At 37.0% G+C, this 20,264-nt stretch overlaps 1 protein-coding gene across 1 annotated transcript in view; it reads left to right on the forward strand.

The window, feature by feature from the left end:
- Positions 1–20,264, forward strand: part of Dcc (DCC netrin 1 receptor) — a 961,067-nt gene that overhangs the window by 778,414 nt on the left and 162,389 nt on the right. Inside the window, exons 13-14 of the mRNA XM_048363596.1 lie at positions 6,646–6,787; positions 15,125–15,235. Coding sequence (XP_048219553.1) covers positions 6,646–6,787; positions 15,125–15,235 — 253 coding nt within the window. The remainder of the gene's footprint in view (positions 1–6,645; positions 6,788–15,124; positions 15,236–20,264) is intronic.

Here is a 20,264-nt window from a genome sequence, read left to right on the forward strand (position 1 = left end):
ATATCTTTAAAAACATCTAGATTCTACATATGGGAAAAACATGGAATATTTGTCTTTCTGGGTCTGGCCTATTTCGTTCAACACCAGTTTTACATATAGTTTGGATAACAACTCAATTCATTCTTCTATAGTGCTGAATAAAACTCCATTCCCTATGTACTCAACTGCCTCTATCTATTGGATTGTTAATGGGGCTGTAGGCTGATTTCACGACTTGGTTCTTTTGAATAGTTCCCCAGTAAACCACAATTCAATTTATATTCCTAAGACCTATCTCCATTTACCTCCTCACCAGAATATGTTGTGTGCCAACAATATGACATTGTAGGTTTGGGGAACTATTATCTATAGTTATATTCTGGGAAATAGACAAAATAAGCCTGAATTAGACAAGAGGCAGAGAGAATTTAAATAAGGGGACAGGTAGAATACAACGTAAATGAATGCATAAACATGAGAACTAAAAAATTCATTCTCTAAACTCCTTCATATAAGATTCAAATAAGCAAGAGTAATAAAAAGAAATATTGGACAGTCTCAAATCAATATCCATTTTATTTAAGGATGTTTAGATTCCATCTTTGCTCCAATCAAGAAATTCTTAGCTATCACAGGACCTGATTTCAAATGGCGCCTTCAGATTCATCTCTTTTGCAAGTTATCCACATAACACCATTTTTAAGGCTTCTTAGTGGAGTAACTAAATTTGTTTGGAGAAGACCGAAAATGGGCTTTTCTTTACCTGAAGGTGTCTCTACAGAAAGCAAGACCAAATGTTAGAGTATGATGATACATGTCAGGTTAAAAATAGAAACTTATGAACTGTGTTTTTTTTTTCAGAAAAATAAACGTTGATTTTGGACTTGTCTTTATTTTTCTTCTGTTTTCTCACCTATTACTTCTGTGCATCTCACCTATTACTTCTGTGCATCTAGAAAAAATACTAAGTAATGAATTAATGAGGGCCATAAGAGGAGAATTCTCCATCACTGAGCTGGACAAGATGGAAACAGGGACAAGTAGACCCTATCATTTAAAATAGTAAAGTTCACCATCATCCACTGCTAACCATTTTGTTTTTTAAAAATAAATCAGATTATGGTTATCAAAAACATAGAGAAGGCATTGGCTGATGCTAAGTTTCCAATTCTTCCTTTTTTCCTAACCTGAATTAAAAAGTGATATTAATTTGTTATTTAAGATAGGAAAAGAACTGGTTTCTCCCTCATAAGTAATGAGGTCCAAAAGTTAACTTGTAGCTACTAGAATTGATTATTTTTAAAAATCAAAGGCCATGTGTTAAGTACTTTTAATAAAAATCATTACCAGGCTTGCCCTTAAAAGTGAGTTGGCTTTAAAAGACTATTCTCATAAGTGGAGACTACTTTAGTGGGTTGGGTAAAAAAGTGGAAATGAAATCTGATATTCTAAGTAGTGGTGCAGTAAGTTTCATATAGGAAATAAGATCTACCATTAAGAAAAGGAAATGGATGAATGCTTTCATTTACTTCCCCAAAGAATATAATCTGAAAAGTATCCAGTTATATCATCTGCAAAAGAAGACTAAAACATTTGATCAGTGGAGTTCTTGCAATCTTCTGGCACTTGCCTGAAATAGATGAGATAGCATAAAAGATGTTCATAAATGTAGCTCCCACCGATGAGGATGAATAAAAATGATCAAAATTACTTCAAAAAATGAATAATAACCATTGAGGGGGCTCACCTCCTAGCACATAGAGTGTATAATTGATTCTATTAATTAATTGCTACTAAGCATTGACAGGAAGGCATTGGGTGTGTGGGAATCGTTTCTGCAATCACTGGAAATCATGAAATATGATAAAGGAAAATTATTGCCTGTCACAAACTATTACTCACATAATCATTAGTATAATTAGGATTGCCAGCTGATTTACAATCATTTGGTAGCCATACTAAGCACATTTATTCCCCTTCTTGCAATATGTACATTGTGCTTGAGGTTATATATAAAACTTACAGGAGGTTACTCAGCAAAGCTATGTAGGACAAAACTTTTACGGTAATTTGAAAGGTTCTACTTCTTGATCTAAAGTTCAGAATTTACATCATATTCATTCCGTTTTGACTATAAGAAGTTAGTGAACTATGATTTGAATAATTTGTTAACCTCAAGAACATATTTTGTACAAATAACTACTAAAAGAATTAGGTTCTCAACCTCTTAAAATTCCCTTTGGAGACAATATTAAATAATTAAAAAATCAGGTTTGGACTCATGACACCTCAAAAATGTACTTCTACCATTCATGGGCTATGTGTCTTTAGGTTACTCAAGCACTTTGTGTCCAGTTGCATGACTGTATATGAGCACAATATTTTAAAAAACTTAATTCATAGAATCATTGTGACTATGTGTAGACATTTGCCAGATTTATAATAGGTCCACAAGGGTTACAAGATATTAATAAATGTTTAATTTCTCACATGTAAAGTGATATACACATATACACATATGTATATGTGCATGTATTTGTGTGTAAAATATGTCAGTGGTACCTTATTTTTCAAATATATAGTAAATACTTTAAAATGCAGGTCAATTTTATGTAGTTAGATTCCATAAATTGTTAAAATTACTTTATTATTTAAATAATACAATTTACATGTTTGCAATTAAAATTACATATTTTCACTACTACTGTTGAGCCTCATTTTTTGCAAATTTTTACCAAAATTTAAGGTTCAACCACTCGAGTTGAAACATTGGTACCAGCAAAGAAAATAACAAGTAATACTAAATAATAAGTTGTTTAAGTTCTCAGCAAGTACAGTGTAACATTAGATGTTTTTTATCTTTTTTTCCAAAGATTTATTTGGTTATTTGTAGATGCAGGCTGTTTTATATTAGATTTGGAAAAGGAGTCATGAACTTCATTTTTCCTAGAGTACCATCCTGTCTTGATGACTGGAAAAAGTCCAGAACGCTATGGGATGGCTGTATTGAGCAATCAGGTCCTTGATGTTAATTCTTTTATCTTCCTTGCACTTGTTATTTTTCTTCCGCTTCAAAAGAACCAACTTCATATGTTTAAAATAATAATTACTTTAAATTCATCGTGTATTATGTGCACATTTGAAAAAGTTAAATAGCCCCACAGACGCGTAATGAAAATCAAGAGCCCTTTGCTAGTCCAGTTCCCCTTCCTTAAAAACATCACTTTTAGTTTTCCTCTCTTTCTCTGGCACGTATGATTGTGTTTCTCAATAAGCTCTCCTGCTGATGTCTCTTAGCTCATCAGTTTCAGTCTAGTCCTGACATGATTCCATTTTCATATCCCTGATCTTCTTCCTTTTCCTCTCCTCATTCCTTTCCCTCTCCTTTGCCTTCTTTGCATGAAGTATAAGTAAACAAGTGAATCTCTTCTACCTCCTTCTGTGCTGAGATTAGAAGTGTGAGCAACAACAGAGAGCTTGTTTCATTGATTTCTTTTTTTACTCTCAAATTTTTATTATCAAGCTGATGTACAGAGAGGTTCCAGTTTCATACATTAGGCATGGGATACATTTCTTGTACTGTTTGTTACCTCATCCCTCACACCCCCCCTCCTCCCCCTTTCCCTTTCCCCCCATGAGTTGTTCAGTTCACTTACACCAAACAGTTTTGCAAGTATTGCTTTTGTAGTTGTTTGTCTTTTTTTACCCTGTGTCTCTCAATTTTGGTATTCCCTATCAATTTCCTAGTTCTAATACCAGTATACACGGTTTCCAATATACTCAGATAAGATTACAGAGATAGTGTAGGTACAACCACAGGAAGGTGATACAAGAACATCATCAATAATAGAAGCTACAGATACACATGGGACGTTGAAAGTAGTTACAACTGTGATGTAACAATCATTTCCTTAACATGGAGTTCATTTCACTTAGCATCATCTTATGTGTTCATAAGGGTATAGCTATTGGGCTCTTGTGATCCTCTGCTATGACTTTCCTAAACCTGTACTAATTATTCCCAATAAGAGAGACCATAGAGTCCATGTTTCTTTAGGTCTGGCTCACTTCACTTAGTATAATTTTTTCCAAGTCCTTCAATTTCCTTACAAATGGGGCAATGTCATTCTTTCTGATAGAGGCATAAAATTCCATTGTGTATATGTACCACATTTTCCTGATCCATTCATCTACTGAGGGGCATCTGGATTGGTTCCAGATTCTAGCTATGACAAATTGTGCTGCGATGAACATTGTTGTGCTGGTGGCTTTACTGTGAAACATATGAAAAAGTGCACTACATCACTGGCCATAAAAGAAATGCAAATCAAAACAACATTGAGATTCCATCTCACCCCAGTAAGAATGTCATATATCAAGAAAACTAACAATAACAATTGTTGGAGGGGATGTGGCCAAAAGGGAACCCTACTTCATTGTTGGTGGGAATGTAAACTGGTTCAGCCACTGTGGCAAGCAGTATGGAGATTCCTCAGAAGGCTAAATATAGAACTCCCCTATGACCCAGCAGCCCCACTTTTGGGTATCTATCCAAAAGACCACAAACAAAATCACTGTTTCGTTGATTTCTAACTTAAAAACATGGTGGGAAGCCAAGTACCTCTGCCTCTGTCCTGTAATCCTTGCTACTCAAGGAGCTGAGATCAGAGGACCTGGGTTCAAAGCTAACCCAATCAGGAAAGTCCAAGAGATTCTTTAGTTAAAACACCAAAAAGCCAGAAATGGAGCTGTACCTCAAGTGGTAGAGCACTCATTTAAGAAACTTTAGGAAGAGTGTCTAGGCCCTGAGTTCAAGCCTTGGGACAGCACTAAAAAACAAACAAAAACAAACACTTAAACTACCTTGTCAGGAGCCTGTTACCTAATGCACACATTCTTACTCCTGATTATATTTTATGTGAACAATTTTCTCATTGTGGGATCATTTGCCCCCAGTTCCACCCTTCACCAAGCTCTACTAATTTACTGTTATGTAATTAGTATAATATTGATGTAATCCTTTATCTTTTATTATGTGAAACATTACAGATGAGAGTCTCAAATTTGCAAGTTCTTCCAGTTTTGCAAGAATTTTATTAGGAAGAAGAAGTATATTTTTGCTATTATGTTTGTGCTTTTTCTTCTATTTTTTATTGACTCGTCATATTAGTAGAGGTTGGAAATTTCAAAGTAAATCTTTAATTTATTAACCTTTCCCCAATTCCTTAGGAATATTTCCCTATCAAATTTTAGAAGGCTTCTTTTCCTATATCTTCTCAAATAATTATTGATTTGTAATTTATGCAATGAAATTATAGCTACTATAACCTTAAAAATATTTCAGTATCTTATATTTTGTTATTTAGGGTATTTTATTTTTGTGTATATGTATGTATATTTACATATTTATACATACATATATACATAAACACACACATACATATATATATATATACATCATACTCCGCTTATAATTCCTACTACAGTTTCCTTCAGATCTCATTACTTTTTTGTGTGTACTTTTTTCTCTACCTTTTATACTACAGGCTTTCCTGGACATCTGTTCACATTAAAATTAAATCACATTCAAATAAAAGAAGCTGATTACAAACTGTAAAAACTGGTGCCTGAATAGGACTTATTAAGTGCTGACCTCACTGTCTGGGATTGGTTGAGAATGCTTTCACAAGGGAAATGTTAATTTCCTGTAGATTTGGATTACTTGACAGGATTCATCCTGAAAGAAGCATCTATCTGATTGCTCTAGGTATCAGATGGATGAAGAAGACATGAATGCGTCATATGTTTGACGTAGTAATCTTTATCCATTCCCAGCTACTCCAGTCACTCAGCAAGTTCTATCTAGGACAGCTCACTGCCTGCAGTAGGAACTGGGAATTTACCTGATCCTTGTGATGTCACTTTATCTCCTTGTGACACCAGGACTCACTCACTCTATTAACTTCCAAGTTAAGAAGGAAGTGACAATTTCTCAATTATCCTGGCTTTTATTCACATCTTTTTTCTTGTTTAAAAAAAAAATCATGTTCACTTAAAAGTATTTAGATTTCAGCTTCTACTTTTTCCTCAGTCATCACACCTCCCTTTAATTCATGGCTAGCTTCTATCTCTCATCAAATACATTCCTGCCCTTTGTTTTTTGAAAGACCCATTTACCATGTTTTGCCATCCTTTCAGAGGGGCTTTTTTTTTTTTTTTTTTTGGCCAGTCCTGGGCCTTGGACTCAGGGCCTGAGCACTGTCCCTGGCTTCTTCCCGCTCAAGGCTAGCACTCTGCCACTTGAGCCACAGCGCCGCTTCTGGCCGTTTTCTGTATATTTGGTGCTGGGGAATCGAACCTAGGGCCTCGTGTATCCGAGGCAGGCACTCTTGCCACTAGGCTATATCCCCAGCCCTCAGAGGGGCTTTAAAGGACAGATAATCATGCAATCAATCCACAATAAATTGTATATCCTTTATTGAAATAACACGACTATAAATAAAAGCTCTTCTAGTATAAGAATGGATTTAGTCTCGTTTTGGAAGGGAATTCTATAACATTTCTTAATTCTCCTTTCTTCACACTTGTGTTTGGGCCACTTTTTTGCCTCTGTCTTCTTGCCCTCTTTCTCACCATGGATCTTAATTTACATTTATTATTTTACAGAGTATCAAAGTAAGCTGGCTTCCTCCTCCATCAGGAACACAAAATGGATTTATTACCGGCTATAAAATTCGACACAGAAAGACAACTCGCAGGGGTGAGATGGAAACACTGGAGCCGAACAACCTATGGTACCTATTCACAGGTGAGTTTGCAAACAGCACAGTTCGGCAAGGTTTTGATGAATTAAGTGCTTCAGGAATAAAATACACTCTTACTTCAATGGAACATTGATTTTTTTTTCTTTCCTGGCAGATGACATTTATTGACATCAACGAGCATAACCTTTCTATTTTTAAGATCATATGTTCTATAATGCTTTGACTACGTATTTTTCTTTTCAACCCTCATCTTCATAAAAGAATGGCACATGGATAGTTATCCACATTGCTTTCTCAGGATTGATGATTCTATAACATCTAATTAACTAGCAACTTTCTAAAATCCTCTAGTATCCTGGCATCAAGTTTAAATGAATTTACTTCTCTCAACCCCAATGAACAGTTTTAAGATAGGTAAAAATGGTGGATTAGGAATAAAAAGAGAGGTAATGCTCATAAATATAAAAGTAAGTCTACTCTCACAGAAATATTGGTCAAATTACAACTCAGTTAAAATTCTTTACAATACTGAGCCAAATTTTTATGAAAAGAATACATCTTATATTTTGTAATATAAATAACAATTTATTTCCTTAAATATTGCAATTTGCAATATAAGATAAGTCCAGTTTCCCTAAATCAAATGTAGGTAATGTTCTCAAGATCATGTCATTGAAGGTAAACCCAATAAAGTTTGAATGAGCAAGCAGGGAAAGAAAAGGAGGGAAGAAGGGAATTAGAAAATTATGGTATATGTTTTGAGTTTTTCAGGTAATACCCACTTGCTGTGTTTCCTGGGATGTCTTTTGAGAAGCCCCCCCAAAATATTTGGTTTTATAATCTATTGCTGAATGGGAGAAGCGTGTGACTTCTCTCGTTTATCACTGGTCAAATAGGTATGTGGTTAGCTACTGTAGCATTCCAGGAAGGCCCCTGCCAACCAGTTTCTGGTGAGTGTGTGCAAGTGGCATTCTCTCTTCTCCATCATTAGCTTTATGTGATGGTCACATGATCATGGTCAGAGGAGGACTTAGAGTTCTACAGTCCTATGAATTACAAGAAATGTGGCTGGAGACTTGAGACAAACAATCCAGCTGTGGCTCATGACAGTAATTACAAGGTGAAGTGGGCCAGTTGCAGATGGCACATACATAAGTCATACAACTTACTTTATTTGATGGACTAAACTATCACTGGAAAAGAGGAAGTAAAGGACTGCATACTCCGGAAAAATTACATGGGAATAATAGCGTGCACGCACACACACATACACACACACACACACAAACACACACACACACACACACAGAATTTGTAATCTGTTGTTCAACCTGTAATCTGAAATTTCATAGGAGCCTAGGTGTTTATTCGTTTGGTTTTTGGAAGGGGACCATTCAGATTTTTGCCCATAAAATTTTAACATAGTGTTGAGAGTACTTCCAAGATAAATTTTTTAGCAATCACATTGCCTCCTTTAAATCTAGACAAAATTCTCCTAGGAAACTATTACTGAATCTAAAAGAAAGTCATTCTACCATAATATTTTTAAAGCTTTCATAAAGGAACTAGAGGCATGGTTCAAGTACCAGAACATTGATCTTGAGCCAAAAAAGCCAGACAAGAGAGAGATCAAAACTATGACTTCAAGCCATAATACAAACGTAATAAACAAGTTAATTAATTAAATAATAATCAATCCCTTAAAAAGCCAAGCTCCTAAGATTTTTTTCCTCTTCCTGTCTAAAATCAAGTTAATATAATTGCTAAATTGAATATTAAATTATGGATAATGCTGAGGATAATTTAATAGATCTCTATCTCTCTCCATCCTCCCTCTTTTTGCAGTGATTTGAAGCTTTAAAATCATCATTATTTTCCTTCCTCAAATGAAAAGCAATAAAAGGTATAGAAAAAGCTATGATTATAAAATAAATAAAGGATAAATATTACAATAGGAAAACTAAGGATTGGATCTTCAATTCTGAACTATGAGTAGCCACTAAATATGATGAAATGTTCAATCTCACTGGTAAATAGAGAGATGCAAGTTTAAATGAATAAGCATTTTTCTTTGATTAAAGAAATAAAGGGTAAAAATGAATGATAATATTCTAGCCTAGAAAACATAAGAGAAGTATAAACTCTCACATATTATTTTGGGACAGAATTTTCTAGTGTTTTTATGAAAAGAAATATACACATTCACATTAGGTATATGTTATATGTGTGTGTGTGTGTGTGTGTTAGATACAGATATATGTATAAATGTGTATGGGATTTTGTTTTCATTTACTTTTATTCAAACATTCAACACAGTTTTCCAACTTCTAGGATTTAACATAGGGAAAATAGTATGTTCATAATATTTTAGCCTAAATGCATGCCTATGACAGTAACATTTTATAGTTAATAATTTTGAAGGCCTAAACTTTCAATAAAATCTCCAGATATAATAATGTCATGAAATACTCTGCCTTTTGAATCTGATGCCATATATGAAGAATATATGCAGTATATGTCAAATCCCATCCCATCTTAAACATTAAAAACATATTAGCAAGTGCTAAAAAATGCGTGCCTGCGTGTGTGTGTGTGTGTGTGTGTGTGTGTGTGTGTGTGTGTGTGTGTGTGTGTGTCCTGGGCTTGAACTCGGGGCCGGAGCACTGTTTCTTAGCTTCTGTGCTCAAAGAAACCACTGTACCACTTTGAGTCACAGCTCCATTTCTGGCATTTTGGTAGTTCACCGGTGACAAGGGTTTCATGAACACTGTTGCCTGGGCTGCCTTTGGACCATGCTCCTCAGTTTTCAGCCTCTAAAGCAGCTAAGTTTTACAGGCCTGAGCTTTCAGGACCCAACACTTTTAAGTCAATATTAGTACCTAAACTCAGATTTACAAACAAGAGTAGAATCTGTATTCATAGGAAAATATTCAGAGCAGTAAGTATGCTAACTATTAAAAATCAGGGTTTCTTACTCCTTCAGCAACAAATAAAACCCATATAAAAGTAAAAAGCATCAAAAAGTGTTGTCAGATGGGATAATGCATTTTTGTTTATCATAAACCAAGGAATCTCACCCAGTAGAACTTAACGCTCTAGCAGCTGGGAAACTAAGACAGGAAAATACTAGGAATAAATGGAGAGTAGTATCACTGGCCAGCAGAATTTGCTGGGTGAATTGCTTAGGATTTGACTCGTTTTGGCAAATGCATTTTGACACATTCACATCAGTTTTACAACATTGAGATTCCTATCTTCCAAACCATACAACATGTTTGAGATTGTAGAGAATTCAAAATCATTGAGAGAAAGAAAGACACACAGAGAGACAGAGAGAACAAGTATTAGTCTTTTCACTGTTAGACTGTATTCATTATTAAGATGGCACAACAAACAACAAACGTTCTCAGTTCAGGAGACCAGAAATCTAGAAAGAAGTTATTGGCAAGACAGGAGGCTTCGAATAAACACCTCTGGTTTTTACTAAGAGTCCTCAGTGTTAACTTCACTGCGGAAGCGTTTCTCCAGTCTCCTCCATCTTGGTGCCATCTTTCTTTCTTCATAGTTTCCTGTCCATCCCTTTTCCATCTGGGCACCAAGCACTTGATATAGGCTCCATCCTAAACCCATAAGAAGTGTATCCTGTGATCCTTAGCAAATTACATTCAGACCTTATTTCCGAGTACAGTCATTTCATAAAGTCCCACTCACCCATGGATTTTGTAAGATGCTTTTTACCTCATGACAGATTGCTTTTATTATTTCTTCAAGGACAATTATTTTGCCTGGCATCCCTCTAATACAATTCACTCTTTTAATTTTAAAAAAAAATCTCAAATCTACATTATTATTCATCTAAAACACTTGGGACAATTAGAGCTTCTCATCAACATGAGGCACCTATCACTACTCCTGCTCAATGTCATTCCAGCCAAAGCAAAGCAATGGGGTGAATTCATTAACTTATTACTAGGAATGGCTCACAAAGGCTCATTCCCATCTCTATAGATTTGTAGAAATCTGATTTTAAACTTTGATACGTAAGTTCACAATGCTTCTTTGTTTCAAGAGTTACAAAAATGCATTTTGGAAGAAAACATAATCTAAGCAGCTGGATTTGTAACAATTCCAGACAATTATTGCAAAAGTCGCAGATACTACTTTTCAATTAGATTAAAAGCCATAGAGCACAGTTTATGAGTATTGTCCTACTCTTGATATTTAGTAATGTACTCTGGCAAAGCTTCTGTCTTTCTTTTATTCCAGGACTTGACTTCTGAAAAAATATCCTTTAACATTTCTAGACATCTTGGAAATGTTTTAACATGCATTAGGACCCAGGAAGTTCTGTGAGCTGGGAAATTGTTTTATTCTATTCCCAGAGACATATCTGGTCACCATTACATTCTGTACTAAGTTGAAGTAATTGGTTTTCCATATAGATTTACAGCACTTTAAAATAAACAGGATTTGTCCCTACATACCCAGTTCCTGTAAAATACAAGGATATATTGATATGGCTGTGAGAAATGTATAAATGCCTGAATGCTTTTTGTGTATGATGAAATAGCCAAGTGTAAGGAATAAAACTGATTTTATATAAGCCTGTATTTGTTATACAGGTGGTTTTGGTGTTATATGTGTTCGTACCTGGATAATGAAGCATCTGCAATAATAAAAAAAATAGTAATTTAGAGAGATAAAAAGGATTTTAAATCCCTGCCATCAGTTTTATTGTAGGAATTTATGTCACGTAAACTTTGAAGTACTGTTTATAATTCCTGAGTGCTCTTCAGTACAGGTTGTTTGAAAATGAATTTAAGAGCATTGTCGTATTTTATGGACAATATAGAGTAAACATAAAGATAAACATGCATTGATACGTTATGGACTGAAGAACTGAAACAATAGCTCAATTTTAATAACATGGTTAGCATTAGGAAAGTAAAGAGAAATAATGTTGCTTAACTCATATATCATCTCTTGCCATAGCTAAGAAATTAGAAAGAGTAAAAGAATTATAAAGCTTCAAGTTTCTTAGAATTGGGGATAGATTGAGTAATCTATGTCAATAAAAGAATTCTCATGACTATAGAAACTATTATTAGCTATACAATATTTCATTTCTTTACTTATTTCATTTATTTGCTTATTTACTTAATTTATTTCTGGTGGTACTGGGATCTGAACTTGGGGCCTTCTTCTTGCTATAGACTCTCTTTTTTACTTTAGTTATTTCTCAGACAAAGTCTTGTATTTCTGCCAGGGCTTTTCTTGTGTGTTTCTATAGTGCTTTACACTATTTGCTGATATCCCATCATAGGTCTAAACTAGACTACTGGGCATATAAAGAGAAGAGCAGAGTATTTAGAGCTGGGGGAAAGCATTGGCTAATTTTTCTGTGCTTTGTTAGCGTCATCTCTAAAATAGTAATAACCTCATGTTATGTAATCAAATCAGCATATATTGGAATAGTAAATGACAAAAAATCACTACATACAACCTCTGTAATGATGTTCGTTATCTCTGAACCTATTTGATGTTTGCTTTTATGACTTGTGAGAGATATATCATTACTTTTCACAAAAACACTATAAGGCAGAAGCATGCATTGCACAATAATCAGTTCACATGGGAATCTGAAATCCAAAGAGCTTTGAGAACATCTAAGACATGCCATGTCAGGTACCCCTCACAGAAATGAAACAGGGATATCTTCAACATAATGTCCTGAAGGTGATGCTCCAGTTGCCGCTCTGAAAAGCCAAAATGTCTGGTTCTGTCTATCATAGTATGTGAAGTTACCTAGACAGAGGGAAAGGTCACAGGTCTTCAACTGAAGAAGGATTGGTTTGGAAAGCACTGAATTTAGAATCCAAAGATATGAATTTGATTTTTTAAAATTCCCCTTGGATAAAGCCTAGGCGCTATCTCTACATAATACTGTGGTAAAGTGAAATTGAAGAACTTTTCAAAAAAGGAAACTTTTGTAAATGGGTTCCTCCCATTGGTTTCTATTTCTAAGGACATTCTTGGTTCCTTGATTAATTTACAGGTCACTTTGTGAGGTGTCTAGCACTGAATGGGTCATTTCACTAGACATTATTTAAGGTGTCCTTTATTAGTCAGATTCTGTGTACAAATATAAAAACTTTTTATATCTGGTCAGGGATTTCAAAATGTTCATCATGAAAAAGGAAGTTCTCTAGCTCAGATGATCACAAGAATATAAAATATAAAATCAATATTAAAAGTAATGCATAGTAGCCACGTACCAGTGGGGGCTTATAATCCTAGCTATGCAGAGGCTGAGATCTGAGGATTACAGCTGGAAGCCAGCCCAGGCAGGAAACTCTGTGAGACTCTAATCTCTAATTAACAACTAAAAAGCCTGAAATTGAGCTGTGGCTCAGGGGTTAGTACACTATCCTTTAGCAAAATGGCTCAGGGGACACACTTATGACCTGTATTCAACTCTCAGGAACAGTACCAAAAAAAAGCTTAAATAAATCAATTAATATAATAGTGTAAAATAATAGGATATTCAGAGTGATGTAGGTAACTAATATGAGAGCAAATATGATAGAGAAGATATGAAGAGCTCTCCCCCCTCCCCATTACATATAGTAAGCCAGTGGAGACTCCATTGGGAAGATAATCATGCGATAGTAGATTGTGTCTAAAGTGCTCTGTATTGTTAAGCTGGAGTTAAGAAGAGTTTTTGTTTTCACTCAAAGCTAAATTACTGGCTGTCATATGAATGCACAACTAAAACACCAACCATATTGATGACAACAACAGCACCAACAACATTTTCAGTGCCTGGTGGAGCTTCTGGTCTAATTTGTAAATATGATTTTCTAGAGCATAGAATTTTTCTTTAAAGGAAACAACAATATGGGAGATTTTATCAAATTGTTTTTACCCATGGTGCTATTTATGAATGGAAACTGTACCACAGCAATACCAAATTCCTCCAAACTACCACTTTAAATATTACCAGCTGTTAACAATGACTCAGATTTCTACTTAGTACAAAGTACTTTTCTTCCTGTACAAAATGTTATATAACATGGTACATGTTATAATATTTTCCCCCAGCAATGTGTTTCATTTCTATACTATTCTTTGTAACTAATATGTATAAGGAAAAGACAGAAAAATTAAGCAAACTATACTTCTATCTTTATTAGGATTATTCAACTCCTTGAGATTTAAGAGTTTGTCAATTTAAGCCACATTCCCAATGTCTTCTGTTTATTTTCTGCTGGATAACAGAATTGCACAGTCTTGGTAGCTCAGAAACACTAGGAGATTATTTGGTTCGTGGTTCTGAAGGGTGGGAAGGCCTTGGAAGGATCTAGAAATGTAGGGAGCCAGCATCTGATGAGGGTCGTCCCATGAGAAGGAAGGTAGTAGTACAAGGGAGTGTCGAAGTCAAAAGAAATATCGGGCCCAGCTCCTCTTCTTCTTCTTCTTCTTTTTTTTTTTTTTTGTATTGGCAATTCTTTCCCCATAACTAAGCCACTGCCAACATCATGGCACTTAATTCGTGAAGAAAAAGCCCTTTGGCTTAGTCATGTGTACAAGATGCCTTAATACCATTATACTGGAAAGAATTTCAACATGAGTTTTGGAAGAGCCACTCACAACAATGCAACAAATACTAATTGGTTCATATTAAGATCTTTGGGATACATACAGAAGTTATTTGCAGCCAAAATGTATGCATACAAGACTAGTGATTCATGGTTTTCTACTTTACTTACATGCTGTAAAATCAGTGTTGTGTTGTTTTCACTTGTATAATCTAATGTGTCCAAATGATACAAGAGATTAATGTCCTTCAACTCTAAGGTGGAGGCTGATGCAAAGCAAAGTTTGCAGGAAAGATAGTCTCTAGAGATGAGAGCCTGGCTACATTCTGCTGAAGCGCCATGCCTCTGGATTCTTCTTTCTTGGCTCAAAGTAAACATAACTGCTGACCTTGAATGAATGATAGAGACATAAATTTTCAGATTGACTGTTCTTGATTTATAGGCAGGGCTTCTCTGAGCAGTGAGGAAAAATGACTCTTGCTATTTTTGATTATTTCTTCATCGTTCATATTTTATAGTCTGCATGTGCCCTGGGGCTATTTTCAGTGGTACATTTTTATAAAACTGAAGAAAAAAATACGTGAGGATAGATGAAACATAATTTGATTTCTTGCTGTGATCGTCTGCTCTTTTAGTCAAAATAACAATAATTACCACAAGGATCACAAACAGTGCAAAGCATGTCAAATGTGGTTAAAATTTTGCTAAAACTTTTAAAACCCAGCTGGAAATTCTTGTTGTTCAATAACTTTTTTTTTTCCTTGATGGAAAATTCTTTAACAGGACTGGAAAAAGGAAGTCAGTACAGTTTTCAAGTGTCAGCCATGACAGTCAATGGCACTGGACCTGCTTCCAGCTGGTATACAGGAGAGACTCCAGAGAACGACCTGGACGGTAAGAGCTCACTCCTAAGGTACCATTCCCGGTTCTGCCTGCTGTCTTCCTCAGTTTCCAGGGTCCTATACAAAGTTTATGAACTTCAGATCTGGGGATATTTATTATTATATGTTCAGACACAAAGCCTATCAAAGAACAATTAATACATCCATGATTCAGCAGCACTATTCCAATAGTTGTTCACCCACAGGAGATCATCCTCACAAAAAAGTTGCTATTTTTTTAAGAAAAAACAAACAAACAAACATAAGTTGCTATTTTCTTTTTGTGAAATATCTTTTATTATCTTCAAGTAGTCATACAAAGATGTTGCCATTCAGCAAAGCAGTTTATGTATACAATGCATCCTGATCAATGTCAAATCTTTCAACATTCTCATCCACCCTTCTCAACTCATCTCTTCCCCCACTTTTCTTAGTTTTTAAGCTACCTATTGAATTTTTTTCCTATTTAACAAAGCAGGTTATTTATATGATGCTTCTTGGTCTGGGTCATCCCTTCAAGACCATTCACCCCAACCCACCCCTTTCCCTATATTTCTCAATTCTATCCACTGAATTCTTGCCTGCACTCTCTCCCCTCCCCCACTTCCTTCTTCTACCTCTCTCCCCTTGGTCCCACTCTCCCCTCTTGCAAGTACTTGTTTTGTTGTTGGACTTTTTTCTAAAGAATTGTACTATTTGAACTCTTTCAACCTAACGTGAACTTAGATTTCTTTTCTATTTATTTTGTTTAAAATAATTGTTTGCTACCATTTTCTTTGCAATTGTTGCACTTTCTGATGACAAACCTAAAATATACTACTTTATCTTCCCTGCCTTTAAATTTTTTTTCTAAAATATCAATGTTTCTTATCTGATAATTGCACCAACATTTATATTTGATAATATGGTTAAAAGACAATCTAATTTATTTGCTTACTCAGTAGTTACCTTGAGACATCCTCTGTAGATGATACATCATATTAATATAAAATTCATTTATAAATAAGTTTAATCTGAGCAAAATCTTGAAACTCATTGATCAAGTCTAGCATAGACACTTTAGGTAAAACGACAGAGAATGACAATTATGATAGTAAATATCTGTGGGACCTAAATCCCACATCCCCCCCCCTTTTCGCGGGGAGACGCCAAGCCCCAAATTGTGAGGGGCAGTCGGCTCTACTTCTCCCACCAGCAGGAGAGACAGAGCGTGTCCCTATCTGGATAAGCCAAGCTGAGGTAGGATGTCGAGACCTCCCCACTTCCCCCTCACGTATCAAGAGCAGACGCGGGACGAAGATTTCGGGGAGCTGGTCTGATGGACTGCCAGCCTCAAAGGGTTTTATTCAAGGGAGGAGTTTATATAACAGTAATAGTGGGCAGGAAGAGGAGGGACTAACTGAATATTAATGATTGGCTAATGGTCTGTCCATCAGATGATGTCATGGAACTTCCTCTATGGGCGGAGACCACAGCCCCCCAAGGACTGGGTCTCTGGGGTCTCCAGCGCCATGATAGCACACATGTGCTCACCCCCAGGGGCGGGGGCTTCTTTTCCGGTTGAAGTCGGAAAGAAGCGGGACAGGCTAACTAGGCCATCCCCTCTTAAAGGCACAGCCACCCCCGACATCTCCCTCTCTCTCTTTTTTTTTTTTTTTTTTTATAAATTATGACACAGGAGGACACCAGGCAGGGAGTATGGGTTATGGTCATTTCTTCTGGAGCTACTTGCTGCTGAAAGGGGGCGAAGTGGTCAAGAGCCCTCGATTTGCCTGGCACCGTCCAGTGTGGTTGGCAAAGGTCGCCATCATTACCACGAGAATGGTCACTAGGGCCAGAGGATGCCATGGTCTCCTCTGGCCAACTCCTGCGTCTTGGGTATACCCAGAAGTTTCTAGGGCTGGGGCCTCCAGGGTCCAGGTCTGTGTTAGGGTGACGGCTATGAACGACAAGTTCCCAGGTGGTGATCTCAGCAAGAGATGTTATTCTGTTGAAAGAGACTTTTGAAAAGGTCAGGCAAAAGACTGATAAGTTTATAGGGCTAGTTAATATGAATGACATAGAACATACCCTGGGCATAAGCCAGAAACGTTCCATTTGGAGCATAAACCCAATTGTGGTCAATTACAAAGAAGGAAGAATAACTGAAGAAAGTGTTTAGTGACAGAGAACCGGTTTGGAGTAGCCAGTCAGAGGCAAATATAAATATATATACGTATATACATCTGGCAGAAAAAAGAAAAATGGACAGGTATTATTTCTCTTGATTTCCCGGCTTTGATCAGTTTTGAAAGGGCGAGACAAGGCAACTCTATTTAGGATATGACACCATTCTCCTCTCACTCCAACCCACATCCCTGTCTCCTGGACTGGCTGAGTCCCAGGAGTTCAGGTGCTTGTTGCTGGGATGGCATGGTCCCCTCCGCATTCACGGGGCTTGAACTCAGGGCCTGAGCACTGTCCCTGAGTATTTTTGCTCGAGGCTAGTGCTCTACCACTTGAGCCATGATGCCACTTTTAGCCTTTTGCTGGTTCTCTTGAGCCAAGCTCTTAGTCTGGCTCTTTGCTGGTTAACTGGGAGGTGGAGTTTTAGAGAGATTTTCTTTTGCCCAGGCTGGCTTTGAACTGCATCCAAGGAGTCTTGGATATAAAAGCCCTTTTTATTTCCAATTGAAGCAACAAGGAAAACAACAGAAATAACCCATTTGTAACTTGTTGAGAACTGACCAAAATCTGCTTGTCAAAGTTTTGTTGTAACACTTAGAGAACATGAGATCTACGTGCCATCAAATTGAATCATCATTTACTCTTACTGGAAAGTGAAAGAGAACACAAATGAACAACAATCAGAGGGCAGAGGGTTAAAATAATGTGAAAGTGGTTGTGTCTTTTATGCCAAATTAGCAAGCTCCATGCCATGCGATGGAGTCAGGCATGAGAGATCTGGGCAAGTCTGCAGTAGCATCTCAGAGAGTCCTCTGGATAAGGCTGTCACATGTCCTTTTTGGTTGCCTGCAAATTCTACACAGACTGGTTAAGATTTTTTAAATTCTCCAGCATTCCTGGCTTTTGTAGGCTGATGCCCTTCTGGTTTAAGCAGGATAAAAGGATTTTCTTAATCAAAAAATCCACATGGCTAGCTCTGTGGCCACCAACATAACTATGATGTTTTAACCTGGAGTAACTGTTAGGATAGAACTATTAGGAACCCAAATCTAATCTTGGGACAAGATCGTTAGTAGAGAAACCAGGCAGTTTGGGAACAGACTGTGGTGGCTTTTTGCCACAGTCCATGCACGTTGGACCTGCATCCTAGGAAGCAAAATGTTAATTTTGGGTCAGGAAAATTTAGGTTAATAGTCACATTTGTATGAAATGATTCAGATTCCTTGATCTTAAGAGTTATGAGAGCACAGGAGAGAAAAATGGGAAGGTAAAATCTTAATTTATACCAAAGAATTGTCAGGACAAGATGTACACTTGACTTTTTAACATACTGGATATAAAGAATAACACACTGGTTTTATATCAATATACTTATACCACATGCTGTATATTTGAACTTTTTGGAGTTTTTTTAGACACATTTGCTTGTACCCGAACATGACTGGTTTGGGTTGAAAAGCTATTTTTGTTCTTCTTTTAAGTTTTACCAACAGACAGACATACAGACACAAACCACTCATAGTCATAGAATCCAAAGACAACTCTGTGGCTTCCAATAGCTGTGGTGCCTTTGATCTGGCAAAATGTTAGCACTCTGGTTGTTTAAATTTCCATTCTAGGAATGTACTTTTAGGCCTTTGTCTCAGCCTTATTTGCACCCAAGAGACTCTGAACTTAAATGACAATTTTTCTTTAATGTAGGAATCATAATTACAAATTTAGATACTTATCCATTTAGCTTTCCAATAAGGTACTGAGAATCATTAGCTTGCTTTGCCATATTTTTCTACATACAGAGCTAAAGAGAATTTACTTTTATCCCCACAGGTTAATTGTACATACTTTAACACATTTGCTTGATTACATGTAACTTAAGACAGGAGTCTTGATTATTGCATCACCGTATTTACATAGAATTTGGTACCAAATCATTAGACTGACAACCAAGATATCTGTGATAAAAGTACCTTCAACCGTGCTCACCAGAATTATAAACACAAGGGTGGCCTTAGCATCTCACTTTTCTAATATCTCCAAATTGTGAGGGTAGCACAGGATCAAATCACATCAGATAAGCAAACTTTCCATCCATCCAGAAAAACTCCTCCAATTTCTAGTATCTTTGAAGTGGTAGCCTTAAAAAATCCAGTCACATCACTTATTGCTGCATTAAAATTCTTTGTTTCCTTTTTTAATATTCCATTTTAGTTGGAAATTTGAGGCTTTCTTTTGTTTTCTGCCTGTAAGCTATAAGTTTGACACAGAGTAAATGACAGGCCAGCCTGCAGGGCCACAGTTAGGGGTTTTTTCACAGACTGTTCTAGGGCTGCAGGCAGGCTGCTGGCCCCACCCAGCTGTGTGGCGGGAAAACTTAACACAAAGCTAACAGGATACAGACCGCCACCGCTGTGAAGCGGCCAGTAGTCTGCCATTCTGGGGCTGTAGGCAGGCTAGCAGTGGCGCGTTGGGTTGGAATCCCGCCCACCACGCCGCTGCCTTGTCCCCAGAGCCCAGCGCATGCCACTGCTCACGAACCTGAGCCCGGGCCCCTGCCGAGTGGCCACAAATGCCCTGCAAGCTGCCGCCACCAGAGGCAGCACGGAGCCCAGATCGCCTTCCACACAGGCTCCGTGACCCATTGATAGATCGAGACCTGGAAATGTCAGGTGGGCGGGGGCTCCCAGGCAGGACGGCAGCATCCACTCCGGCACCACTTAACCCTATGGTGCTAAGCCGAGCTGAGGTAGGATGCCGAGACCTCCCCCCCCCCCCGTCCCCCTCACATATCAAGAGCAGACGCGGCACGAAGATCTCGGGGTACTGGTCTGATGGACTGCCAGCCTCAAAGGGTTTTATTCAAGGGAGGGGTTTATATA

Source organism: Perognathus longimembris, chromosome 15 (genome assembly GCF_023159225.1).
Source record: "Perognathus longimembris pacificus isolate PPM17 chromosome 15, ASM2315922v1, whole genome shotgun sequence".
NCBI lineage: Eukaryota > Metazoa > Chordata > Mammalia > Rodentia > Heteromyidae > Perognathus > Perognathus longimembris.